Here is a 27,000-nt window from a genome sequence, read left to right on the forward strand (position 1 = left end):
TTTTCATTTTCAAGAGTCGCAACTTATAACATCATGTCTTTTTAACTTTTAAAGTGTGGATAAAATTAAGCTGAAACATATAAGAGACTGCTCTCATAACAGAAAAATCTTTAGCACAGAGTAGGGGAAGAGTCCAGCAGGAAAAAGAAAAAAAGTATACTGAAAGGTCTTTGCTTTTCAAAGGCAAAAAACATTATTTTTTTCAAAATTTAAATGATGATGAAAAAAAAAGGCCATAAAGTGCAGATCAGATGCAAAATTAACATGCTTTTTATGATGTTTAAAAATTATTGCATACCACAAAGGAAAAGACAAACGACACCTTTATTATCATAAAGACAAAAATAATCTTGTTATTATCTTATGGTGATTGAGACAGTTCTCATGAGTTTAAACTTATAAAAATAGTAGTTTGGCAAGAAAGTGTAAACGACATTTTGGCTAAAGCTTAGTGTTCCATTCATTCCGACAAGGAAAGGACAAAAAAATTCTTTGCCCCATATTACTAGAAATCTTATAAAATTCACCATAAAAGGTCACTTTGTCAACCCCACCCCCCCCCCCACCCCCCCAAAATAAATGTGATTGTGAACAAATCTGCTTAGCAACAAGAAAAAGTAATATCACATTATAGATAAAACAGGGAGAAAAAAACCTCCCAAACGATTTCATTTTGACAATTTTAAGCTGCAACAAGCGCAAGGGATGTACAGGTCACAGGGCTTGAAAAAGAGGCGAGATGTCCCTGATATGCTGGTGACGTAATGTCAGCAGCCTTGTGGCACTGGCTCACAACGAACTGGTTCGGATCTACTGGTTCTGAAAAGTGGGAGAAGAAACAATCTGGTAACAGTGCCGACAAACCTTAATATATCAGAACATAATAACATTTTCACGAGTGACCTTTTTATTCATGTTAGTCCTGCCACTGACAGGTATAGATCCATGCAGTTCTCATCAATAGACAAGGAGATATTACACTCCTTCAGCAAAAAATTTATCAATAAAAAAACAAACTCTTTCCTCCCAATTTTAAAGGTATGGGCTTTTAACTTTCAAGCCCCACAGGTACACAGATTTTAAAAAAGCACTCCATAAAACTGACGATATGCTGTGAGAAAGAAACAACATTCCACACCTCTTTTTTAATATCATAAACGGTGTCAATGCAAAATACAGTAAAAGCACTAAAATTTTACCCCTGATGGGAATTACAATTTTTATCTAACTATATTCCTTAGAACCCTATAATACTGTTGCACAATTAAAAGCTGAAGCCTGTAAAAGCCTTGTTTCTTACTCTATCGTATCCGTTGCAATAGTCCAAGTCCAAGAAATATTTTGTTGAAATATAAATAGGCCTACTTAAAATGGAAAAAAAAACAAATCAAACAAACACAATACAGGGACAATTATTGAAAAAATTATAGAGTTTTTTCTCTCTCTTGAATAGTTTTGTTTTCTTGGCTTAAAATAATTGAAAAGCTTCATAACACTATACTTCATAAAACAAGCAATACGAACCCAACACAAAAATACAGAGAAGTTTGTTTTGGAAAGTGTTTTACAGCACTCGCAACTGTATTAGGTCACGTGAACGTGCAGGACTAATTAAGCATTTTCAATCTCATAGGAATTAATTTTGAACTTTGCCCTGGTGGCAGCCAAAGCCTACTCTTATTAATTTTTAGGGCCATCAAGGGATCTCTGGCGTACTCAACTTACTCATGGGACGTTCGCAATGTTTTTGCCTTTATCCGAGAAAGCTCTGTGTTGTCTTAACAACCCTAAGATCAAGGGTGTGCCTGAATAACAGCAGTATGAAGGAGCCAAGGAGTAGCAGTAGAAAGGCAGCAGAAAGAACCAGGAGCCCAGCAGAGGGGGCAGAAAGTGAAGACGAAATCAAACGACAGAACATGATTAGAAAGCAGAAAAAGAGGTGAAAGGAGAAAATTATTTTTTTAAGAGGAAACAATTTTCCGTATCAAAAGGGAAAATTTTATTCTCTCAAAAAAAAAAAAAACCCAAGAGAAATAGAGAGCTTTTACCTTGCCACGTTGCTCGAGTCTTTGCTATGTACATGACTGCTGGGACACAGTACTGAGCCACCCCCAGCCCACCATCCTCTGTACCCTCTGTACAGTTGGACATCCACACGGGTAACACCACATGCTCCGACATCTGGGGAGATGAGGAACAATCAAACATTTGACTCCATTGTCACCTATTTAACTCTTTATCTCCGGGGGGGGGGCACTGTGCCGGGACCATCTTTTTGGTACGAAATCTAAAAGTGAGATAGGTGTCACTAAATTGGTCATTAAATCACAAACAAATGAATTATTTTGATAGTTCTTCATCTAATAAACGAACTTTTCCTAAAAGAGATCTGTTTTCAGAAATTGCAGAAAAGTAACTTGATATGGAAGTCATCATAAAGGAATGTGCCCAAGCCGCTGCTAACAGCTCACTAGCAAAGCGGCTCCGACCGTGAGCCACTGGGGGCAGCTTGCCGGAGATAAGGAGTTAAAAAGTATTTTTTTAGTACCTTCATAAATTTTACGCCCCCATCGACAGTATTTGTGTAGCATCGTGGTGAAATCAGGCTCCCATCAAAATACTGAAATCAAAGAAACAGGTATTGCCATTTTTTTTTCTTTTTGAGGGGGGGGTGGTTTTGAAGTGGAGGGAGGGGAGTAAGACTCCGCCATACCCCAATTAGAAAAGTGACGTATGATGGAGTTTAACACTGAGCAGCCGGAATGAAAAAAAAACAAAAAACTAATACACCAACCATAGGGTATCCCATGAACTGATCCAGGGAGGTCAACTGCTCAGGCGTGAGTTGATAGATGCATCCCTCCACAGAGGATGTCGGGTTGTGCTCCAAGTTGGGGAATCCCCCAACTGACTTGTCCTCACCACCTCCTGCAAGGGAAGAGTAGGTTCCAGTTTAGTTTTAGTACGTTTTTGTAAGGTTTTACGGCGCTCGCAACTACATAAGGTCATATGAGCGCCAAGGGGGGGATGTCAACAGAGAAGTCCAAACGGGGAAACAGGCTTACTCTGCTCACCTCTCTAGCCTCAACAGCACAAAGTCTGCTTCGATCGAGGCAGCTGCGAAATAGCAGTTCACAAGAGAGTGAAAAACAAACAAAAGAAGTAGAGGAAAATGACCATAGTAATGATGAGGAAAGAAAAAGCAGCAGTTCCCCTTATGTTGTTCCAACACAGTATAAGCATGACATTGATAAATCAGCCCATTTACAATTCTACTGTGCATAAGAGCATGTTATTACCCCCCCCCCCCCATTGGGAATGGCCTAAAGTCACTTCAGTCAGTGGAACTGCCCTTTGTGGGGGGGGGGGGGGGGTTCCAGTTTGTAGAAATGAGAGAGAGAGAGAGAGAGAGAGAGAGAGAGAGAGAGAGAGAGATTGACCGACAGACAGACCGACAGACAGACCGGCTGGTATTCAGACAGACAGACAGACAGACAGACAGACAGACAGACAGACAGACGGACACACACACACACACACACACACACACACACACACACACACACACACACACAGACAGACAGACAGACAGAGCAGGGGGAGTGAGGAAAAGGAGAGAAGGGGAGAAAACATTTACTTAGCATTTACTTTACATGAAACAGGAACCAGAACAATATATTAAACTTCAGTTTTCAACAGAAAATACAATTTCAATATATTTAAATATATATGGAAACTACTTGTGATAAGGAATTCAAACTTTCACCCCCCCCCCCCCCCTCCCCCCCCCAAAGTGGGATCTTGTGTTTTGGGACAAGGTTGAAAGTACATAAACTACCAAAGCACTATCCATCCCATTCTTGCTTAGGGACCTCGTTCACTTGTTTTTTCTTCTTAATGCTGGTAGCAGTGTGTAAAACGGCTTTAACATTTCTTTCATAGAATTAAACTGACTAGAGTGCGGTCAAAAATTCGTGGCACAAATTATTTTAAATATCTCTTCAACTATTGAACATAAAGTCTCCACCTTTTGCACGACGACATGTATTGATTTGTCTTAAAAGATTATAATTTTTTTAAACAGTTGTTAGCTGTATTCTAGAAAATCCCTTAATAAATACGATCTAAAAATCCGGGTGGATGGTTTCTACAGATTTTAAAAGGTTTGCAGCTCGGGCAATATCGCTTTTAAAAGAAAGTCCATCATTTTTTTTTCTAATCATGACATTATGCTTAATAAAATGTTCGTTTTGAGAACCTTTAGTACAAAAAATGTGTTCACTTTAAAATTAATTGGTTTTGCCACTAAAAGGTGTCATTCGTGAGCTGTGGCCCAGATAATATGCATATGCAAAATCTGTGTGAGAAGTGGGAATTAATGCTGTGAACAACCCCATTTTCTGCATGTTGAAGATTTGTAGCATTTTAAAAATATTCATTTAAAAAAATTTTTAATCTAGCTTAAATTGTTGTGGTAAAATATGAATAAGTTCAGACAATTTGATACGCTATGTAAGACACTGACTCACCCGTTAAAGAGAAATTTGAGGATATGTTGTGCCACTACTTTTTTACTGGAACTTTTCTCTAGAACAACCTTCATCACAAAATGCAAAGTAGTACAACCTCTATGATTAATTAACATAAAATAGAAATGCATTGTAAATCTCCACATGCACACAACAGATGAATACCTTTCTTATTGAAGACCACACCAAAGCCAAAGAGAATTGACCAAAAACGTTTAAGCTTGGTCTCTGACTTCAAGTACGAAGCCATCCTAGGGAAAATAGAAGCAAAAAATTAAAAATGAGTGAGGTGGGGAAGTGGGAATGGTATGAGGAAAAGAAGGAAGTGTGGGGGGGGGGGGGGGGGAGCAATTTGATGTGTGTGTGCGCGTATGTGCGTGTTTGTGTGTGTGTGTGCGTGTGTGTCTGTGTGGGGGGGTTGGAGGGGGGTGTGTGGAGGAGAGAGAGGTAGGATTCTTGTCCTCTTAATCAAAAGATATGACAATCAAGACAGATTTTTCAATTTGAACAAAATTCCTTGGATTTATTTCGATGTTCATTCCAACTCAGTATTATTTCAACCCAGTATTAAATAAAAAGATCTTTGGGGTGTTTATTTTTAGTGTAATAGACAAGTAGCTTCTCTTACCCTTTTTCAAATAAAGTCAAATGAGAAAAAAAAAAAAAAAAAACCTGAATAAAGACCTTTCACAAGGTTTTAGTACATGAATACCGTCCCACTGGCATCCTGATGAAGAATATCACATGGACAAGGCCATAGCTATTCAGTGGTGGGAAAACACAAAATGCTCGGAAAGAACCAAAAAAGGGACAGTAAAAAAAAGTCAAGATACACCACTGGAGCCCTCCAACAATTTTCTATTCAAGTCTCTGACAATTTATTTATAAAGGTCCTAAACAATGGGGGGGAAAAAGATATCAATGTGAATTTTTGTGTTAGAGCACACAACAAGGGACACCCGAAGCCCTCTACAATATTTTAAAAAGCAGCATGGCAACTATTCTCAGCAGTCTTCTAAGAAACCACATTTCTGTTGCATATATTTTATTTTCACTGCCTTTCGGGATTGTCCAGCATTCACAGCCATATAGAAGGGTTGACCATACATAGCATTTCAGAACTTTCATTTTGGTAATCATTGAGATGTTCTATTTTTCAGGATTGGGCTCATTTTAATGAAACTAGCCATATCCAGGTCAAAGTATCAAACAAAAATTCCTTAACAAAAAATAAAAGAGTGAAAAAATTAACACAAATTACAGTACAAAGTCCACCCCCCCCCCCCCCCCCCAAAAAAAAAAAAAGAAAAAAAAAGAAAAAAAAAACTTTTTAAAAAGAAAGAAAAAAATTAACACACATTACCTGTCAGGGTTCATGGTGGAGTCGTAGGCAAAATAGTAAAGGAATCCAGAGGGAGGGCGGGCGTTAAGACGGAAGCACAGGGGAGGCAGCTTGGACAAGGCTGAGATATCTTCTTCATGTTGGGGAGCTCTAGAAAGGAAAAGAGAAAAACCAAAACTGCTTTTGAGGGGAAAGTAAAAAGGACTGGAGAGCCAATAGAATCTAGCTTTGTATGTTTATGTTAAAGGATTGGGGTGGGGGGGGGGGGGGTATATTTGCGTGTGTGTGTGTGTTTGTGTGTGTGTGAGTGTGAGTGTGTGTGTGTCTGTGTGTGCGTTTGTGTGTGTGGCTTGGGTGAGTGTGTGTGTGTGTGTGTGTGTGTGTGTGTGTGTGTGTGTGTGTGTGTGTGTGTGTGTGTGTGACTGTGTGTGCGTTTGTGTGTCTGCCTGGTGTGTGTGTATGTGTGCGTGTGTATGTGTGTCCATGCGTGTGTGCATGTGTGCAGTTGACTGCTAGTCAAATTTGTTAGGGAACATGTTTTCTACAGTGCTACGGTATGTCCATAAAAGAAAACTGCATGTACTTATAAAAATAAAACGATTAAGTGAATGAAGATATTCAAAAAATATTTTTAGAAAAAAATATACTGCTGAGTAAGACTAAATAAGCTTTCAAGAAGTAAAAAGAGAGAGAAACTGAAGATATTAAAATATTATTTTGAACTACATTAAAAAAAACAGTATGCTGATTACTTCTTACTAATTTGTAAGAAACAACATTATATGACGAAGAGGACTCTACCTTGATTTGGCAAGCTTTATTGGCTCTGCAACAATTTCCAGAGGACCGGAGCTGTGAGACAAAAATCACATAAAATGAGATCCACAATATATCATGCTTTACAGTAACTGAAAACATCAGCTGTATGCTCGAAGTTTTTTAAAAACAAACAATTATAATGCGTCTCAGCAGAACAATTCTTCAAAAAAATTAATACATACATTAACAATAAGATGTTCTTTAAAGTTTTTAAAACATATCTCAAACATTGTCATATCACTAAACCAAATAGGCTACAGCTTTATCATATCTGTGAAAGAAAAAGAATAAGGAAACTGTTTTTCTCTACTATATGTCATCTAAACAGTCAAAATAAAACTTTTTGACACATATGTGCTTTAATTTCTTTTAAAATGGTATATATACCGGAATTATTTAGACTTCAACACGAGGGGCTAAAGGTTAAGGTGTTCCCCTCTCATTCAAAGGTCCCAAGTTAGAATCTGGGTAGCGACCGAAAAAATTTCTTCTCTAAAATTGTCTACTTTCACCTCCTCTTCTGCTCTCTAACAATATTCTGTCGCCTGCTTTCGTCTCCACTTTCTACCCCCACTCCCTCACCTCCTTTGCCCCCTCCTCTGGGCTCCTGACTCTTTCTGCAGCCTTTCTACAGCTACATCTTGGCTCCTAAATGCTGTCTTTCAGCCACACCCCTTATCTTCTTGTAGGAAAGATCTACACCTAGCCTTCTGGAACAAGGGCGAAAAATCTCGGAGGTTCCCTGTGCAAGTTGCGCACGTTAAAGATCCCTTGGTGGTCTAAAATCGATGAGAGTTGGCTTCAGCCGCCACCAGGACAAAATTCAAAATTTCCTACTAACTGAAAATGTTTAATGTGTCCCGCGCCTTCATATGCCCTTATGCAGTAAGTTGTGAGCGCCGTAAAACACTTACCAAAAGAAAGAAAGAAAGAAAGACTTCTACACATGTGCTGACAACCTCTCTTCTGACTTATGGCATAAGGCAACAAAAAAGGAAATCAAAAACAAGCACTCAAGAAATGAAAGCAGGAACCTTTAAAACTAAAACATTATAACTGCACAAGCTGCCCACATGCCATTAGCATGATAACCTGCAGCTCAGGGCTAAGTCTATCAATTATTGCTTTTGGCTGCTACTACATTCGCAACAAATTGACAAGTCTTGCTGTCTCTATGTCAATGGAACACACTATCTAAATGAAAATGGATATTTTACAAAAGTAAATTCCACTTTAACGATTCTTGTGGGAACTTTGTATTACATTGGCATACATATATATAGACAAATACGTTAATATATAAATGCATGAACAATGAATTATATCACATATAAAAACAATCCAACCACCACTGCTGGTCAACACTGCTGGTCACCACTGTGCAGCGCCCTGTTTTTGAGCTACAGTTGTGGCTCCAACAAAAGCATGGCATTATGGTGAGCTTCAGCTCTTTAACCACTCACCCATGGAGCCTTCAACAACTACTTTGGGGATTTTCGTTTGATTATATCAGTGTAGCTTTGAACCTATTCTGAACAACAGACCCTCATATCCATTTTTTTTTTTTAGGATTGGAAAGCAATGACTCAACTCTGGAGTATTTCATAACAACACATAGCGATCGGAATCTACAATAAATGCTTTAGCTAAAAATACAGAAAATCCTGTTCCATCATGTTGTTAAGAACCCTTAACACTACCTTTGTTAAAATTTGAGGCCTGAAGAGTGTGTGGTTTCTTCTGAAAAGTGACTCAAATGTCATTGCCACCAGAATCGTACATATATATATATATATATATAGGCCTATAGGCAGAGATTATTACCTTTGTGAAATCTTGGCAGTGGCTGGGAGAATATTTTCAGAGTGTAGCTCATCTCCATCTCCAAGAACAGGCTCAGCATCCGACACAGCACTGTCTGCTTCCGACACTTGAGATCTACGCCGCACTTGTGCTGGGAGCATTTCCTCTGCCTCTTCCTTCAAACCTCCAGCCTCTTCATCGCAGAGACTTCCTGAATGTTGTGTACTTGGATGCGACTGATCAGAACTGAGCTTATTTGCATGATGTGACTGATCCAGTCCAATGACGTGAGTAGATTTGGACAATTGAGACATGATGGGTTCCTTGGATTGGCAATTATCACAGCCACTATCGACCTCATGAGACTTCCTAGTGTGGTTAGTTTCAAGACCTTTAAGTCCTTTATGAGAGGCAGAGTCACTCTCCACCCCGCTGTCTGTGGTCGCGGCACTTACAGGCCGTTGTCCAGAGGACTTTGTCTCATCCTCTTTCCTACCAAAAGACATCTCACCTCTGGACTTTTTACTACCATTCTCCCCACCCTTTGACGTTGTTGTTCCTTTTCTATTTTCATGTCTGTCCTTACTCAATTTCCCAAAAGCAGATCCATTGAGATTGTTACTAGTGCTTTTCTTGTTCAAAGGCTGACTACCACGTTGTTTCTTGTTCTCACGCTTGCTCCCTTCATCATCACTATCTTCCATACAAGACTGCCTGTATGCTAAGATTAAACTGTGATAATCCGCACTTGCCTCAGAAGTTTTTTGAGGGACTTCTGCTGTAGACTTGAACACATGGAGTTTATTATTTGAAGTGTTCCCTTTCTCAACTTCACTGACTTGTTCTGATAAGCTTAAGCCACTCTTCCCTGAGCCCTCCTTCAAGGACGAGGCTTTGACCCCTCCATCTGCTCCTGGACCCTTGGAAATGTCTCCGCTGTCGCAGGCAGAATCTTTACTACCACCAAAACCATGGACCTCTGTCATCCCTTCTTGAGAAAGAGACAATCTGCGTTGCCCAGACAAGCTCTCTTTATTTTCATTTTCAGAGCGAGTGTCTTTTTTTACCTCAAATGCTGCATCGAGTTCAAGAGTGACACACGTCGGAATATGGACCGCAGGTTTGACCTTTTCTTTAGCATTTGCAGAGACAGGTCTTTTTGATTGCCGAGAGCAGCTAGCTTTGGCAACTTTAGCAAGTTTGTCATTTTCTTTGCCCTCTGATCGTTCAAATGTGTTTCTATCTTTCTGTCCACTCTTGGGTCTCTTGTCTTTATTGGTGACTTCTGTGTAGAAGTTTGTCTTTTTATAGAGATCAGCACTAAATTCCGCACTAAATAAAAACTCTACTTCTTTGGATTTTGATGGAGTTGTAGATTTTGGTGAACCGATCGCAGACTGGCTTTCTGGATTTTCTTCTGACTTGTCTTGGATTTCTAACAACTCAACCTGGTCAGCATCACCAGCTGTTATGAAGGTCCCTTCAAATCTCATCACAGCCGTCGGTTTCACATCTTCATCATGCACACATGCCACCTGGTTATGCTGTAGCGTCTTCGAGTTTTCAGACAGAAATTTCTTTTGAATGCTTGCAGTTTCACGTCTGAGTTCTCTTGTCGCAGCACTCAATTCAGACTCCAGCTGGTCAAACTTGCTCATAAATTTACGATATTCATCGTCATCACCTTCGTTATGACCGTAAATGTTGGCATCTTCACAGTCAGAGTCGTCACAAGGAAGCTCATCCCACATCTGGTCAAGGTCACAGTGAGCATCATCAGCAGATCCACCCAAGGTAAGAGACGCTCTGTGAAAAGGTTCCAGTTGCCTCGGGCTATTTGCAGAGAGCAACTGCTCGTGAGGGTAGCCAGAAGATGATCTCCTGTCACTGCGGCATCCATCAGAGTAGTCATCTTTTTCTGCAAACGTCACCTTCGTGCTTGATCTGGGTCTTGATCTCCCGCTAGCTAAAACTTCTAAATATTGATTGTAAACAAATCGTGAGCCATCACGTTCCTGTTTAATATCACGCCCAGTCTTCTCCACAACAGTATCCACTTTAATGGTAGCCTTTTTCAAAGATTTCTCATTCTCTCTCTTGACCTGAGCAGTGCAAGCGCTTGCAGGCCTAGGTTTAGTACTTCCTGGCCAACTTTTAGAAGCAGAATTTCCTAAAAGCCCATGTTTGCTAAGAATGTGGGACCTCTCAGAGAAATTTGAGGGAGTGCCCTGTATGTCTCTTCTAGCGCCTGAGACAGAGTTTTTGTCTTTGAGTTCTCGGTCTGCATATACTGACCCACTGTATGGCCTCACTTTGCCTTTTCTCATTTTCGCAATCAGGGATTTGTACGCTTTGGCTTTTTTTGAAGATGAGCTCGGAGGGCGATGGAAGGTGCGGCTTAATTTTGAGGATTGATCCGGTTCAGACTGTGAGTCTTCGGACTTTAGAGCTGGATCTGTACATTGTGTATCCTCATTGAAAGAATTAGAGTGAGTCGTCTCTTTTTTGGCGACATTCTTATTTATATCAGAATTCTTCATTACTGAATCATTTTCATGACAATTCCGTGTGGCAGTATTTTGTTTTCCCTCTTTATACCTGGCAAATCTTTGATCTAATCTGTCTTTCACATTCATTCGACCAACCCTTGCGTGGGTCACTTCCTTTGCTTCTGCATACATCACCCCAGCAGAAACGGGCCTTTCCAGCTGATTTTTGACATTGTCCGAGTCGACAAAAGCGCCAAGACTGACTGCATCTTGAAGATCTCCCTTGTTCGTCACACCAACATGGTTCGATGAGGAGCTTGAAGAAACACTTGATACAGAGGACCAATCTGCTTGCTTTTTTCCTCCATTGGAGTCTGAGTGATTTTGCTGGGAAGATAGTGTACTCTCTGAAAGCGCCTTACTCGGAGAAGAACGAGCACTCTCCTGCGTGACAAAAGTCCGACCTCTTCCCTCATCGTTGCCATCCCCTCCACCATCCTTGTCGTGGAAACCACTATCCAAAGACTGCGGCCGACAGGACGATTTACCTTTCTTACTACCGCTTAATTTTTCTTCGCTTTTTTCATTAGATTTGTCATTAGCCGCTGAACCCGTTTTAGCATCTTGCTGAGAACATGGCTGCAAGACTCTGGACTCATCAGCAAACCTTACAGCTTTTCTAGAGGAATCTACAGCTGTCTTTGGCCTTAGGTTTGCAGCTCTCGGTGTATAAACTTCCTGAGGATAGGTGGCGCTGTGAGGTCGGCGTCCACCTTGAGCAACTGCCATCAACCCAGTCACGTTTACATTTTCATCTTCTCCATTTCGTTCCGAATTCTGGAAATAAGTTCCACAGGATAAGGCACTTTCACTAGTGCGTGAATATCTCTTCTCTTCGCTAGCATTCTCCTGAACAGACCTCTCAGTGATTTCTTCTGCCATTCCAACTTCCCCCACATCATCCTTGGCTTCCGGACTGCCTGACACCTGGAAGTTTGGACCCTCTATATCTGCAAGAGCTGAAAGGAGCACATGGAAGATATTGTACAAAACAGGAGAAGATAGCCACAAAATTTCATCTTTTAGGGGGGATATGAAAACAAATGCTTGTCTTAATCAAGTACAGAATAAAAAACTGACAGTGTTTAAACAAAAGAGATATCCCTCCCAATAAGTTGTGATTCAAAAATGTAAAACGTGCCAGCTACAAAATACACATCAGTTTTATCAAGAACGAATGACAATTTTGTGACAAACAATGAACTTTATAACTCCTTTTTGTATAAACTTTCCTCCACCCCTGCAATCAAAATACTTACCGTAATCTATAACGCGAAAATTGTTCAGTGTTGCAAAATACACAGCATGAAAGTGCTAAAACTGTGAATGACAAAAAACTAGTATACTTCAAAAATACTTTTTTTCTCCTGCTTCATGAGTGATTAAACCTATAAATTTTCTAGTCTTTCCAATCAAATGTATGCCTAGCATGTACAACAGGAAGCTTTTTATCATGTCATCAGGTGCATGCCATTTTCTATTTCGCATGTGACACCATTTTACGGTACAAATACTAAATTGCAATTTCAAATATTTTCTACCAGTGTCTGTGGTGTGGTGGTTAAGAGCATTCCTGTCCCACACAGGAGAATGGAGTTCAATTTCCTTATGGGGAAATTATTTTTTTTCGAATATCTCAGTCTTTTTATTGGATATGTAGCATCCCTCTCAACTCGGGTTGACCCTGACAGGCAGGGTTGAAAGAACATCTCCTGGGAGGTCTACACTGTGCCGATGGGAGTTTAACAACACTTACATTAAAATGAAAATATTCCTTCAATTCTTGCGTTGGTCTCTAAATGCTTCTTTCACAAGGACACCATATTGAAGCTTACATTGATAGACAATATTAGAGATCTAGACCTTAAAGATTTGTCAGAATGGCATCCCAATTTTTTTTTTTAATAGTCGAGAAGACAAAACCATCTTTATGAATCACATGAGAAAGTTGAGGATTTCATAGAGCTAGCTATGATGAAGAAAGTCTTCAGGGCATGCAAGCCTATTTGTCCGCGTGTTTCGTAGGGAAGGATATTTTCAGAGAGTTAGACTTTTGTTTACCATAAACTATCATCCTTTAACTGATGATAATATAGTAAATCAAGGTGATAATGAGGACGCTAACGACATGAACATGGAGTGTGTGCCTGGAAATAGGTCCTAGTTCGTAATTTTGGATAGTAAAATAAGGGCATATTCTTCGCGGGCAGTATTGCATACAAACATAAATCATTTTTGGCCGCCTTTGAGATACGTCTGTATGCCTCTTGTAGTAAATTAAATGCTGAACTCGCTGGGGTTTTTTTAATTTTTCAAATAGATTGAGCAGTTTTAAAGATGTCGCATTTTGTACCAAGGGGTGCAAAAACAAAATTTGGAGAAAAACAGCTTTAACCTTAGTATGTTGATCCAATTTCTAGCAACAAGTTGCATAAATTAAATAATGAATACAAAAATATTTAGACTTAAAATATTATAAAATCCTTTCAATATGTTAATAAAAAAAAGGTTAAACGTGTGTTTCTGATGGAACTAAATTACAGCCAAGGTACGACTTTTTTGGCGTTTCACCCCATTGCTCAGAAGAGCTTTGCCGACAACTGGGACCCGTCTCCAGGCGCACACACAAATGTATCAGCTATGGTGTACATCCTGATGAATGACACAGTATATACTTACACTCCTCTGCATGAGAAGGGCCGGACCTGGAGTTGGGCAAAGAGACAGATGCCACAGCTCTTGTATCTGGCCCAAGAAGCTCTCTGAAAAAGAGTGAGTAAAGAGGAGCGCAATGGCATTAGAAAAGTGACTATTAAGTACAGGGTGTCTACAAAAAAAAGGACCAGTCTAAATGGTAATAACAGTCATTTTCACAAAAAGTTGAACAAAACTTTTAACAAATAAAATGCATTCGAGGGAGGGCGGTGCAGGGAGTGGGGTGGGGTAGGGTGGGGTTGTCAAATTTGTGAGTTAAACAGAGCTATATTGCCTTTCAGATATGTCCTGTTTTGTTTTTACTCCTGGTACATAGAAAAAGTAATACAGAAAGACAATAACTAACAATAGAGGGAAACAAAAGAAGTAGGACTCATCTGTGGCAACATCCAACCATCCACCTCTGAGAAAGATTAACTTAACACTTACACAATAATTATGTTTCAGTAACTTTCAAGCAATTGTTTTTCTCCGAGGTTGAAACCAACATAATTAAATTGTATCCCCGCGAATTAGTTAGGGGGTAAGGAAATAAAACAGAGCAAAGTGATCCACAAACCGGAAAATTTCGTGTCAGCAAACTTTTCCCTCACATTTTAGATATTAACTGATGTTACAAAAGCAATAGGACGCAGAGAACGAAACAACAACCCTATACAATTTGTCAATATATCAAGCTTACCTGTCCAGCTTTTCTCTATCCACCGTGTCAGACAGCAGGTAATCATCATCATCATCCCCAAGCTCATTTCCGTCGAGGTCGTTGATTAGGTCAATGGTCAAGTCTGGAGACGACGCCTCCGACGTGCAATGAACCGACTCACAGGCGGACTCCCGCCCCTTAAGGTCCTGGCGACCAGCCGTGGCTCCCTGGGCCCTCGGCACCGGGGCTCCGGACATGATGGCCTTCCATCTCTGGAACGTACGGCTGGTGCAGGGCGAGTAGTTCCTCGTCTCTGGGATTTTAGATTTTAGTACGAGTTTTACATTTTGCCCACCAGAGGAACCCAGAAAAGTTATAACATCTCAACTGAAAAGCTGCGGAGTGAGTCGACCACAAAAAAACTGCATCTACCTTTGACGCTTAACACTTTGCCTCCAAGGGACGTCAATTGGCGACAGTAAGAAGCCCTCCTTTTTTTCCCACTGGACACCGATCGGTGATATAGCTACAGAAATGTTGTAGCAACGATCTTTTTTTTACATTTCCTTTCAGAATGGTTTGCGTGGCCTTTGAGGTCGAAAATCAGTCTGTTTACAACAATTGGAGTAAATTGTTTTGAAAAATGTTGAGTAGATCTGGCATGATTGCTGCTTTACACTTACTTGATCAATGTGCAAGAACTAATGTTCTCAGTCCCGGCTCTAATTCCTTTTTCGGTGCAAATGCGATCATCATATTTAATTTTCTCAATATGCTGAAAATTTCATAATTGTTGGGGTATTTTTGCCGAGATACAGGTAGAGTACTGATGTATTCCATCTGCATCCTGATACATGGGGGAAAAGGTTGTGTTGTGTGCTCTGTGGGCTGCATGGGTGGAAAGTATTAATGGCAACAGAGGATGAAAAAGAAAAAGTAAAAGTAAAGTAAGAGTTTTACTGCACTTGCAACACAAATATCTTGACTTCTATTCAAGATAGACGGGTGCTTTTGTTGTCCCTTAACCCTTTCCTCTTCATCAAAAAGAGCAACTCATTTTTAAAATATTTTACTTTGCTCAAAGCAACCTTCTTGTGTTTTCACATTTGTTTTGAGCATAATGAAAATGAAAGTAAATTCGGACAGTTGACAACAGCCCTGACTCATTTTTTTTTTTACTAGAAATGAATACAAGACTACATTTTCATGTTGGAGAGACAAATGTGAGGCAGTGCGGTGAAATCAGGCGCTCAACAAAATAATGAAATTTTAAAAAATCCCACCTGCACCTTTTATGTCCATTTAAAAACACATTTCTGTCTTGATTTTATAGAAAAAACGTTGAACAAAGGCAAAAAAATTCAACTTTTCAGTTTCCACGGACTCTCAAGCTCTGTAAGTCACCAAACTTTGACCGCCATTTTCTCACAGAGTTGACCTCTCAAATCAAATCCTTCAATCGCAAATACCATTATTTTTATTCAAGATAGATTGGTATTTTTTTTTCATCAAAAACCAGACAAATGAATAAGCTTTAAAATGATATTAATGACCCAACATGCCCAAAAATTGATGAGCGCCTGATTCCACCCCGTCGCAACACAAATGGTATTTTGGTGAGGTTGAACAGGAAAGGGACAATGCACAGTCAGGTTACATTATGGACGTCGCCTCCTCTTAAAGTCCACCTCTGATAGGAGCAAGGTGATATTTGTACATTTGAAATCTTTTTTAAATTGTTTTACATTTTTATTGAGTATCTCTATTTTCTACTTTTTACTAGGACATTGTATGAAATGATCTGTGTTACCTGCCACAATGCCACGACACTGACGTATTGTCGGCTCAGAGAACCTCACAGGCTCTAAAGGCTTCAACCTGTAAAAAACAGGGGGGGGGGGGAGGAGGATCCAATGACAAACTATTTGTTAATACTTAAAATATCTAGGAAAAAAATCATAACGTCAGTCCTCGACAAAAACGAAAAAACGATAAACTTAGAGCCCTGAAAAAAAACTATGGAGACAAAAAGAGAATGTTCTTTTTGTTTAATTAAGTTTAACAACACTTACAACCCAATTAGGTCATATAAGCGGCGACGGTCAAAAGTGTTAGAGAAGAGTAACAAACACAAAAAAGAAAACCTGAGAAAGATGATATATGTTTGATCAGAAAGAAGGAGCACCCACCAACCACAGACAAAAAATCAATATAAAAACAAAGAACACAATTTTTTTTAAAAAAAGAAATAGGATAATCAAACCAAAAAAAGGGAAAGACATCTTTTTCTTAGCTCTAGAGTCAAACGGAAAAAATGGAAAGACACCCTTTTCTTCGTTCAAGTGAGTTCTATTCTACAAAACAAACTTCATCATCACCTGGCTTTTAGCAGCCTTCCACTGATGTAGTGAGTCTTGGACGGTCTCTGGTCCCTCAAGACTTTGTGAATGAGATGGGTGGCCAGTGCTGTACGCTCTGTTAGTCCCATGCCTGGATTGACTTTGTTCTGTAATATACATAAAGTTTAAAGTTGCAAATTATAACAAATGCATGAAAGAATAACAACATTAGTCCCATGCTCGGATTGACCTTGTTTTGTTATTTGCATTTAACTCATTCGCTACGCCGAGCCGTGGGGGACGGCGCGGCTCAAGTGCCGTCCGTACGCTAAGCCGCCCCCGGCGGCTCGAGAACCGATGTTCAATTTTAGCTTGGTTTCTATTCCAATCCACATATCCATGTTAAAATAAAGGTCATAATATAATGTTGACTTCCGGGTCAAGCGTTTCCACCGAAAATCGGAAGTCTTGATTCAGTTTTTAAACACGATTTCGTAGTTTATTCGACTTTGTTTTATCACGACGCCCAAATTATAGCCCAGACACCAGTCTTAGTACTTTTACACAACAAAGTCTATCATTATTTTGCTCACTAAAGAAATGTAGGACTCTTCTTTATAATATTGATACTATTGGGCGCAAATTGCCGGTGCACTGTAATTGAGAAATCAATATTTTTTAGCGCTAGATCTAGGCCTAGATCTAAATAGTCAAAATATTTTTTTCTCTCTAAAATCACTACTTTTGGGTGAAATTAATCAAAAAGTACCACTCAAGACATGTATAGGTTTATTCCAAATGCAATTCTGAATAATTCCATATAAGATACGTGTATTTTTTTCTGTTTGTGATCCTTTTTTCAAAATTATTTTAAAATTTTTTTTTTTTCAATATCGGATGTTATGATCCAAATGTACAAATATTATGGAATGTATGTAAATAACTGCACATTTTTCTATATTTTCCTGTTCTATATACAGTTATGGTTATTTTGAAGTATCATTTGACTAGGTGCCAACATATTTTTTTAGTTTCACCTGAGATTATAATTTTTTTTATTTTCCAATTTTATCCGCATCCAATCACAATTGTGTTGCATAATCGCCTCTTACAGGAACCAAAGTTGAAAAATACGCAAATAAATAATGCAAATGTATTCTACAAACCATATTGAAAATGTTGGTATATAATATGTTGATATTTATTTGAATTTATGGTCCCAAAGACCTGTGAACTGCCCACTAGTCATCATCTCATTTCGCCCTCTCGAAAAGAATTCGTCCACAAGCCAAAAATAATATGTGGCGAATGAGTTAAAGTTACAAACAGAAAATAGTACGAACACAGCAAGTGCACCACAAAGGAAGCAGAAGAATAGAGCAGTATTAACCCAATTCACACTGCGTTGCCACGGGCAAAGCACTTGAGTCCACCTGGCTTGCCGAAAGCCGGGGGATAAAATCGGTCTGAACTCGACACACATACCTTAGACACACTTTGTGCCTAAACTATTTAAGGTATCAATACGAAATTTCGCTTAGATTTTACTTAAAATATTCTTTTAATATTATTAGAGAGAAACAAGAAGAAAACACCAGAAAAAACAATATATATTCTTCGTCTGACTGCGACTCATCAGTACTTGCAACTTGTAGTAAATCAATGGGCTAGATCTAGCTTTTCTTCAAAGTTTTCGAGGCACTAAAATCAATCTGATCGCCTTGTTTTTCTACATTTACATCTACTTTCACTTTCTTTAAGCAAGCAAAAGTTTTTACAAGCTACAAGCAACCTATCATTTTCAATAGAAACCTGTATAAGTGGTTCGGAAGCGCACAGCAGCTACGAATATACTCGTAGCTTCGGTGCAATGGTTTCAGAAATGTTTACTTTCCAAATGAAAGTTCACGAGATATCACAATAGCTTTTCAAGCCACCCCTCGGAATATACATCAAAGTAGCCTGTCAAATATCCACATTTTTCCTTCTTTTCCTATTCCCAAGCACCCATCTGCATCTGCAAACACTGACAAAACTAAAGAAAAAGTACAGGGTAGAAAACTAACACAGCATTTTTTTCCCAGCCAGTACTGACCTGGCTGAAGAGGAAAAGTTACGCTAACCTAAGCACTAACATAACTGTTTAGTAAAACAAAAAAGTACTTGCCGAATCTTTGAGACTTTCATCCACAACATGTTGTTTGAAAGGCATTTTCACATTGACGTTTGGCTTCGCTGGTTTTCTGGTCAGTGAGGAAAATGAGGAAGGTGACAAATGGCTGAGATCTGGACGACGTGGACTGGAGAAGGAGAAAGGGAAAAAGTCCATTTTAAGCCCCCATACTAAATGTGAAGTGTGCTGACAAAATGAGTTACTTCTCAGATTCAAGCCTTAAGGAAATAGATACATCACTCACAATTTATAAGTATGAAATAACAAAAGGCATGTTATAGTTTAAGAATATGGCACCAATAGAAAAACTACAAATTTGACCCTAATGTCTATTTTTGGCCAATATCTCCATTCGTGGATTGCGAGAAGTAACTCATTTTGTCAGCATGCCTAACAAATATTTGGAATCCACAGGTAGGAGATCAAGGGGAGGCCACATGGAACCTGGAGAAGAGTCTGAAGAGTCCCACAGAACGATGTTAAGAAAAATAAGTCATGGAATAAAATCTAGATGCTCGCCCAGGATAGGGAAAGGCGGAGAGTGTTTGTCCGTGGTCAATACCCTGATGCAGGGTGAGAAAAGCTAACAGTTTCTTTTGCATGCAAAGTCATGGCAAACCAAAAGTGGCCTCCTTGAGAGCAGAGACCCTGCTTGAGTGTACTAGGTCAAGTAAATTCTTAAAAAAGGGCTCAAACTGACTTCAACCAGACAAAAACAATGTACTCATTTCAAAAGTCATAGACATACAAGATAGCTGTAAATAAAACACACGCCTGTACTTTTATTCTTAGAAGAAAATGAAAGAAAACATAAGAACCTTACAGTTACACTCATCAATTTTACTCTCAATTCCCTTTTCAAATGTTGGCCCAGAGTTCAAACCATACCTTGCCTACAGAGGACATTTATTGCACACAAAAAATATTTTTAAATAATCGAACACGGAAAAATGGCCTCAGATTCATAAAATAAAGGTTTCATTTTATTAACAGAGAATGACAACTAAAATCAAGAGGCTTCAGTATTATGAAAATAATGTTAAAAAAAACATGAACAAAAGAGCACAAGGTGGGGAAGGGGGATGGAGGGGAAAATGTTAATTTGTGAAAAAACCAATAAAATTTACCAAGATGATATTCCACTGAGAGTAAGAGATCTTCACAGGGACGCAAACGCCATGAGCAAAATTTTACATAGAAATTGACATCCCAAAAAATTGATAGAAATAGATCAATTTTCCACTCCTTCTATAACACACACTTTCAAAGGGGAATACCTGAGGCCTCCCTCGACACTACGAGCAGACTGCTGTGAAACGAGACCACTGCTGGATGCCGAGAGCAATGTGTGATGACTGCTATGGAGCGACGACTTGCCAAGCCTTGATCCTGATTGATGTAAAAGCACGAATATAATCAATATGAGAGGGATTGTGGTGAAATCAGGTGTTTGTCAAAATACTGAAATAGAAGATATTGGTATTTTTCAGACAATTTGGCAATTTATATTGAATTTTTTTTTTGGCTCAGCACCTTTTACATCCATCTAAAAATACATTTCTGTGCGAATTTTACTGAAAAAGATTGATTAAGGCACAAATGCATAAATTTTCAGTTTCCAAGGACTCTCGAGCTATAGAGGTTACCAAATTTTGACAAGCAGGCAACCCTTACCTCATTCAATCGCAAATATCTCGACTTCTATTCAAAATAGATGAATATGTTTTTCATCCAAAGATAGGCGAATGAATAAGCTTTAAGATGATACCTGCCACTCGCTAGCTAGAGCTGAGAGAAGCAACATAGGCTAATCGAGATCTACTAGAACACTATATTAGGAGGGGCCCCACCAACATCTCCAAGTTCTGGATCTACTTCAGGACTCAAGACTCAACAAGTAAGTCATAACATAACAGAAAGTCACATTTGACGGAGTCTTACACTGAGCAGTCAACAACAAGAGATGCCTGATCTTTAAAAAAAACACGTTAACAGTTTGAACCAAGATCACTACAGGATTCACACACTTCAGCTCCTTCAGGTCCACTGCTAGAACTACACCACCACACACAGAGGTGGTACGCAGTAGGGTAACCGAAGCATATATGCTTGGGTACTTATGCATAAATATAACTTTAACACCTCTCCTACATGCTCTGAATCTAGTTTGGCAAAGTCATGTTGCTGGGAAATATTTATGAAAAACCTAAATCAAAACTGGAGCTGGAGCTGGAAGTCTCCCTTTTCCCCTACCAAAGATTACTCATATGTGAAGTGGGATTACAAAATTAGTTACTTCTCGGGTTCAGGCCTTAAGGAAAAAGATACATCACGCTTATAGTTGAAGTTTTTACAATTTATAAGTATGAAATAAAAAGTATGTTATACCTGAAGAAATGTGGCATCAATAGAAAATCTACAAATTTGACCCTAGTGTCAATTTTTAGCCAATATCTCCATTTGTGGACTGTGAGAAGTAACTCATTTTATCAGCACGCCTCACATATTATACATGGTATACCCCTTATGTTAAGTGGTGATGGCAAAGAAGCCAACAGCAGCCTATATGACAAAAAAATATAATAAATTGAACTGACAGTTATAGTAGAAATGCTATTCTAAAGCCCGTGAAATATTACATTCGTGTATCGATTTCTGCTATAGATTTGTTTCAACTCTTTTAAAAGGATAAGTGTTCAGCATGAATATATATAAGCGAAAAACAAGCATGCATGCAAGAAGACATAAAACAATGAAACTGTTAAGAGCTTTTCAGTTTATCATAAATTCTATATTATCAACACGACTGACCCGATTTTCGAACAGATGGAGACTGGGATCCCTCAGGCATGAGATCAATAGAGAGAAAAGGTCCCGACTGAAAAAAAGGTCAAAAGTAGAAAATTGAGTGAGGTCTCTAATGTTCATTAGACTGTTATAATGTGTGACTTTCAAAACTTCAGACAAAACTTTTGGGGGCACATCAAAGTAGGTAGGTGTATTCTTACCTTGTAAGCATGTGAAATTCAGAGAGATAAAAAGAGATGGACTGAGAGAAAGATGCAAAAAGAGAGAATGAGACAGAGAGAAACAGGAAAAAGTGATGGGTTAGGGGAGAAACACTTGGGGGAAAAAAAATATCCCCACAATTAAAGCCAACTTTGTATCTGATTTTTCTCATAGGTTTCAAAGACCATTACAGATCATTCAATCTTTCAAAAAGTTAATGCATTCTTCTCTTTCACCTCGTGATCTTTAATGTTTCTGGCCCGACTTGCAATTGAAGACCGAGGCGCAGAACTTGTAGAGGTTCTTGTCTTCGGAGTCCGAGGTGTTCGAGTAGATTTCCATGAACGTGTACTGAGGCTGGAGCACACACTGCCTGTAAGTAAACCCCCAAATATAATCATTCCTTGAAAATAAAAGCATTAAAAGCATGCATAAAAATACCACAAAAAAATGAAATACTTGCTTCGACTATATTATTTTACATCAACCAACAAAACAGCAAAACACACACATATTTTAGTTTTAGTTTTAGTCGCGGTTTTACAGCGCTCCCAACTGCATAAGGTCATATATATATGAGCGCCAAGGGGTGGATGTCAACAGAGAAGTCCTTACAGGGAATCAGATTTACTCTGTTTACCTCTCTAGCTTCAACAGCACAAAGTCTGCTTCGACTGTCACGGCACCCCGGAAATAGCAGGTCACAAAAGTGTGACAAAGATACAAAAGAAGTAGAGGAAAATGATGATAGTAAAGATTAGTAAAGAAAAAGCCGCAGTTCCCTGTTGCAGTTCAGGCTCAGTTATGAGCGTGACACTGACGAATCAGCCCATTTACAATTACAATTCTACTGTGCATAAAAGAACTCGAGATGTTAATGTTCCCCCCCCCCCCTTTTGAGACATTTCAGTCAGTAGCAACGTCCCGGGGGGGGGGGGGGGGGTACACACATATTTATAGCAAGTTTAAATTAAAAATGACATGACAGTCGACATTTTCATTAGCAACTAGAGAAAAGTCAGAGGCAAAAGAGAATTAAATGAAAAGAAATTGTTTTAAAGACTAAAAGACATTTCAAACACCCATTGCAAAAATCACAAAATCACAGAGTAAGAAACTAATTCATAGAAGATCTCTATAAAAACCACACACACACACATATAAATATATTATACACACACACACACATTTATTCACTTTTTCTGTTAACACAGGTTTAACAGCTAAATGCAGCATGCTAACCTGCTTGCCCTCCAGCCTCAGATTGAATGTCCAAATCTTTCCCATCCAACATGTAAGGATCCACATTCGGCATATTATCCGTTGTCCCATCCAGGTGAATGTCCCGCACACGTCTGGGACTCTCAGTTCTGTATTCCTCTGCATCATGAGTGACTCTTGCATCCACATCTGACTCAGTCAGAGCCATCTCATCATTCTCCTTCATGTTTTCAGAAGAGATTCCAGCCAGATCTTTATCATTGAAAGGAATGTTTTCTTTGTCAGAGGACTGGTGTTGGTATGTAGATTCTGAGGCCATATTGTGATGCAAGATAACTCTTCAGTTTCTGAAAGCAAAAAAAACATTTTCAACAGATTTATTATAATCAGATTAACAGTTTTATGACAAAATGTGAAAAGCACTTGATTTTAACAAGTCTTGTATCAGAGCTCTTCAGCAAACTGCAGTAAGTGAAACTGTTGTTGTTGTTTTTTTTCATAAAACGCAACCGCAACAAGTGTTCCACCTCTCTCGACTAATCGTGACATATCCTTTACGCCTCAACTTAATTCGTTACTCAAGTCAAGTGACTTTGTGGGGGAATGTTTTCAGTGGCCTTTTACCTTTCTAATTATCTTCAGAGGGGATTTCCCCACAGCCGGAGCCCTCTCTTACCACAAAATCTAAAAATGGCACAAGCATTACTAAACTATTCATCAAATCTAAAGAAATGAAGCCATACTGACATTTTTTTCTCTAGATCTAGTAAAAGAACTTCCAGTAAAAGAGACTTGTTTTTGGCCATTACAAATACTAATATGTGAGGCAGCAGGGTAAAATGAGGCACTCGTCAAAGTAATGAAAGTAAAGAAACTGGCACTTTTCCACTGGTTTTGGCAATTTTTGTCGAAATTTTGTTTTTTTGGCTCAACTCATTCATTTCACTGTGAATTATATTGAAAAACGCTGATTAAAGGCACAAAATATGTAAATTTTCAGTTTCCACAGACTCTGAGACTTTGTAAATAACCCTTTGGTGGCTATTTTCTCCCTAAAATCTGAAATCAGGGAACCCCCACCTCATTCAATCGCAAATTTCTTGACGGGTACTTAGATAATGTGTAATTCTTTCATTGAATGCAAGGCAAATGAACAAGCTTTTAATGCAATACCAATAACTCCATGCCCAAAAATTGATGAGTGCCTGATTCCACTGCATTGTGACACATGGTATACAGTGGAACTCGGTTTCAACGAGTTCGTTGGGCCTGACCTTTTTTTTTTTTATTAGCGGACGATAACCGTCCACCCGATAGAAAAGAGGGTCAGATTTCTCCGTCCCTCAGAGTGCCTCAGGCAGTACCTGCCTCGCTAAACCAGGGGGCACAAGGCCAGAGGAGTAGCGGAGAACAGATACCACCTTTGATCGGAGCCAAAAGGCCGAGAAGCGATGGGCCTGACATAAAATCTCGTTGAATCCGAGAGTTCGTTATAGCAAACACGAGGTTTTGTGTACATAATTACAGGCACTGAGCAAGTAATGTATAAAGAGAAGTCACAAGTAGTGCCTGAAATGCCTGCATATTATGAGCTGTTGTGAAAAAAAAGACCGATTCGTTCAAATACACAAGCCTGTGTCATCTCGATTGTTTACCAAGAAAAAGTTGTGTTGCTGTGTAGAGCCGAGCATACGGCAACTTTTGATTCCATAGGCAAGCGCACAATTCATTACGTAGATCAACGTCAAGACTATCTTATTATTGTAATAATGATTAATGATCAGTTGCCGAAGGAAAAAAAGACTGACGCGTTTATGCGACGTTCAACACCCGGACCGCTAGTGCCCCCCCTCCCCCCTCCCCTCTACATTCGGCTAAGACCCCACATTTCTATTTCAGATCATAATTTACGGAACAAGACTTGGTCAGAGATGGAAAGCTATATATATAAATTTTCGACAGGTAAGGGGGAGGGGCAACTGATAAGCTTAGATCTTGAGACTCGTGATAGGATAATAGGTGTGAAAATGGCATGCCTCATCGCACTGTGATAGGTCATCAAGGTTAACCACTCTTTGCACGCCATATGTCATAATCCCACCCAGGGGTCACGTCAGTTCATTTTAGAGGGGAGGGAGACCATTTTACTGATTGTGAGCCTTAGCATGGGTCACCATAGATTCTTCCCTGGGTTCGTCAGTTAAGATCCCGGTTCGCCTAAGATCCTGCATTTTCTTGCTCCCGAGCACCGGGATCTTAGGCGGAGACTACTGTATTACAGAATGTATTGAGCACAACTTGGTTTGTAATTGCAAATTAATTTTCATTTTTTGCTTTAAATATTAAAATCCTAGTTAAAATTCCTGGTCAGGAAACAAATGCAATCAAAACTGTCCAAGATAGCCGTGGATCCACAGTCAAAGAGAAAAGTGGTAGTCTTTGACAGAGGTACATCACAGTGTCATAATAGTGTACGTTTCTAGGACATATGACCATTACTGTACAGGTTTCATTAGATAATAATTAAGTGTTCCTGAAGCCAACTAAAAGTTCAGAATGAAAGAAGCAGTTGGGAGAGGAAGGAGAGAAAGATTCAAAGCAAGTTTTGACATATGAGAAACAATCACATAGATCTATTTGCCTTATTATATAAGAATTTATAAGGAATTGTGTACAAACTAATTTTACCATGCCAGAAATAAACGTAGAGGTAGAGAAAAGAATCAAGCTTGGTTAATTTCTCTGTCTCTCTCTCTCTCTGTCTCTCAGTCGTCTCTCTCTCTCTGTCTCTCTCTCTCTCTCTCTCCATGACATGAAGATCATGATGAAGTGGCACCAGGGGAAGGGGGCAAGTAATTCAAGCCAGAACAGAACCACGAATAGTATCTAAGTCTAGTATAGTTTATGGCAAGATTCGGTAGCTGTCACTAGAGGACTGGATGATTGAATTGGGGTATGGAGGAGTAGTTAGACTTAAAGAAAATCAAAGATCTGTAGCCTACTCAGTAGGGAAGAGATCTTTAACTTTTGAAAACTATTTTAGTGTAAAAATGTAAGAAAAATTACACTTGTCAGAACCAGAAGAACAGACCTGCTTCCCTTAGAAGAGCCTTCGAAGCTTAGTAAAGTCCTTAGACAGAGACATCTTAAAAGAGTATTATTATCAGTATAAGCATATATCTAGATCTTGTCTATTTTAACAAGTGCGGGCAGTCTTATCGCCGGTATACATTGTACATGTACAGTGAGTGACACTGACTGACAACAAACAAGGCTTTAAAAGCAAAAACAAAGATTCAATATTGAAGAAGAAGTAGAAGTAGAGGAGAGTGGAGAGGAAGGCGAAGGCATACAAACATTCTCACTCTGTCTCTGATCACGGCTTTCCAAAACAATGAAAGACACAGTAGGCCTTGGAGGTATGCAAGTTTCCTAATCCCGTGGCTTTTGTGACTTGATAACCCACTTGGATTGTGCCAAACATGGTTTAGTAACAGTTGATTAACCACAGTAAGTCCAAAAGGTGTTTATCCGTTGCCGCCATGTTGTTTATGGTGGTACTTTGGCCAGAAACCAGAATATCCTTGCGCAACAGAATCTAGTTTTTAAAAATAATATTAAGCTCAGAGATGATTATGATTCATAAACCAATGTATTGAGTGAGAATCACAAGAATATTATTTTTTATTGTATTTTCTTATATTTGAAGCCATATTCATTAACAAATACTTTACGTAGGGATATACTCACCAAGGGAAATCACTGTGGGGTTGTTGTTGATTTTTTTGCTTAATTCATTTCATTACCTCCCATGTAGATCAAATTCAGATCAAGCAATGGACTACCGAATGTAGATCT

General features: G+C 39.1%; 1 protein-coding gene across 1 annotated transcript; it reads right to left on the reverse strand.

Annotated features, from left to right (window-relative positions):
- Positions 1 to 574: 574 nt before the first annotated feature.
- LOC118478605 lies at positions 575 to 26,677 on the reverse strand (the record flags this gene model as incomplete). The annotated part of the gene is given in 17 exon segments (XM_035972522.1): positions 575 to 819; positions 2,049 to 2,181; positions 2,795 to 2,928; positions 4,695 to 4,780; positions 5,893 to 6,021; positions 6,673 to 6,723; positions 8,515 to 12,001; positions 13,722 to 13,804; positions 14,440 to 14,713; positions 16,211 to 16,278; positions 16,779 to 16,906; positions 18,907 to 19,039; positions 20,190 to 20,301; positions 21,724 to 21,790; positions 22,158 to 22,294; positions 23,164 to 23,489; positions 26,508 to 26,677. Coding segments are annotated over 16 exon segments (5,457 nt in total). The 5' UTR covers positions 23,462 to 23,489; positions 26,508 to 26,677.
- Between the last annotated feature and the right edge of the window lie 323 nt (positions 26,678 to 27,000).

Source organism: Aplysia californica, unplaced genomic scaffold (assembly GCF_000002075.1).
Source record: "Aplysia californica isolate F4 #8 unplaced genomic scaffold, AplCal3.0 scaffold00023, whole genome shotgun sequence".
In the NCBI taxonomy this organism is placed as follows: Eukaryota; Metazoa; Mollusca; class Gastropoda; order Aplysiida; family Aplysiidae; genus Aplysia; species Aplysia californica.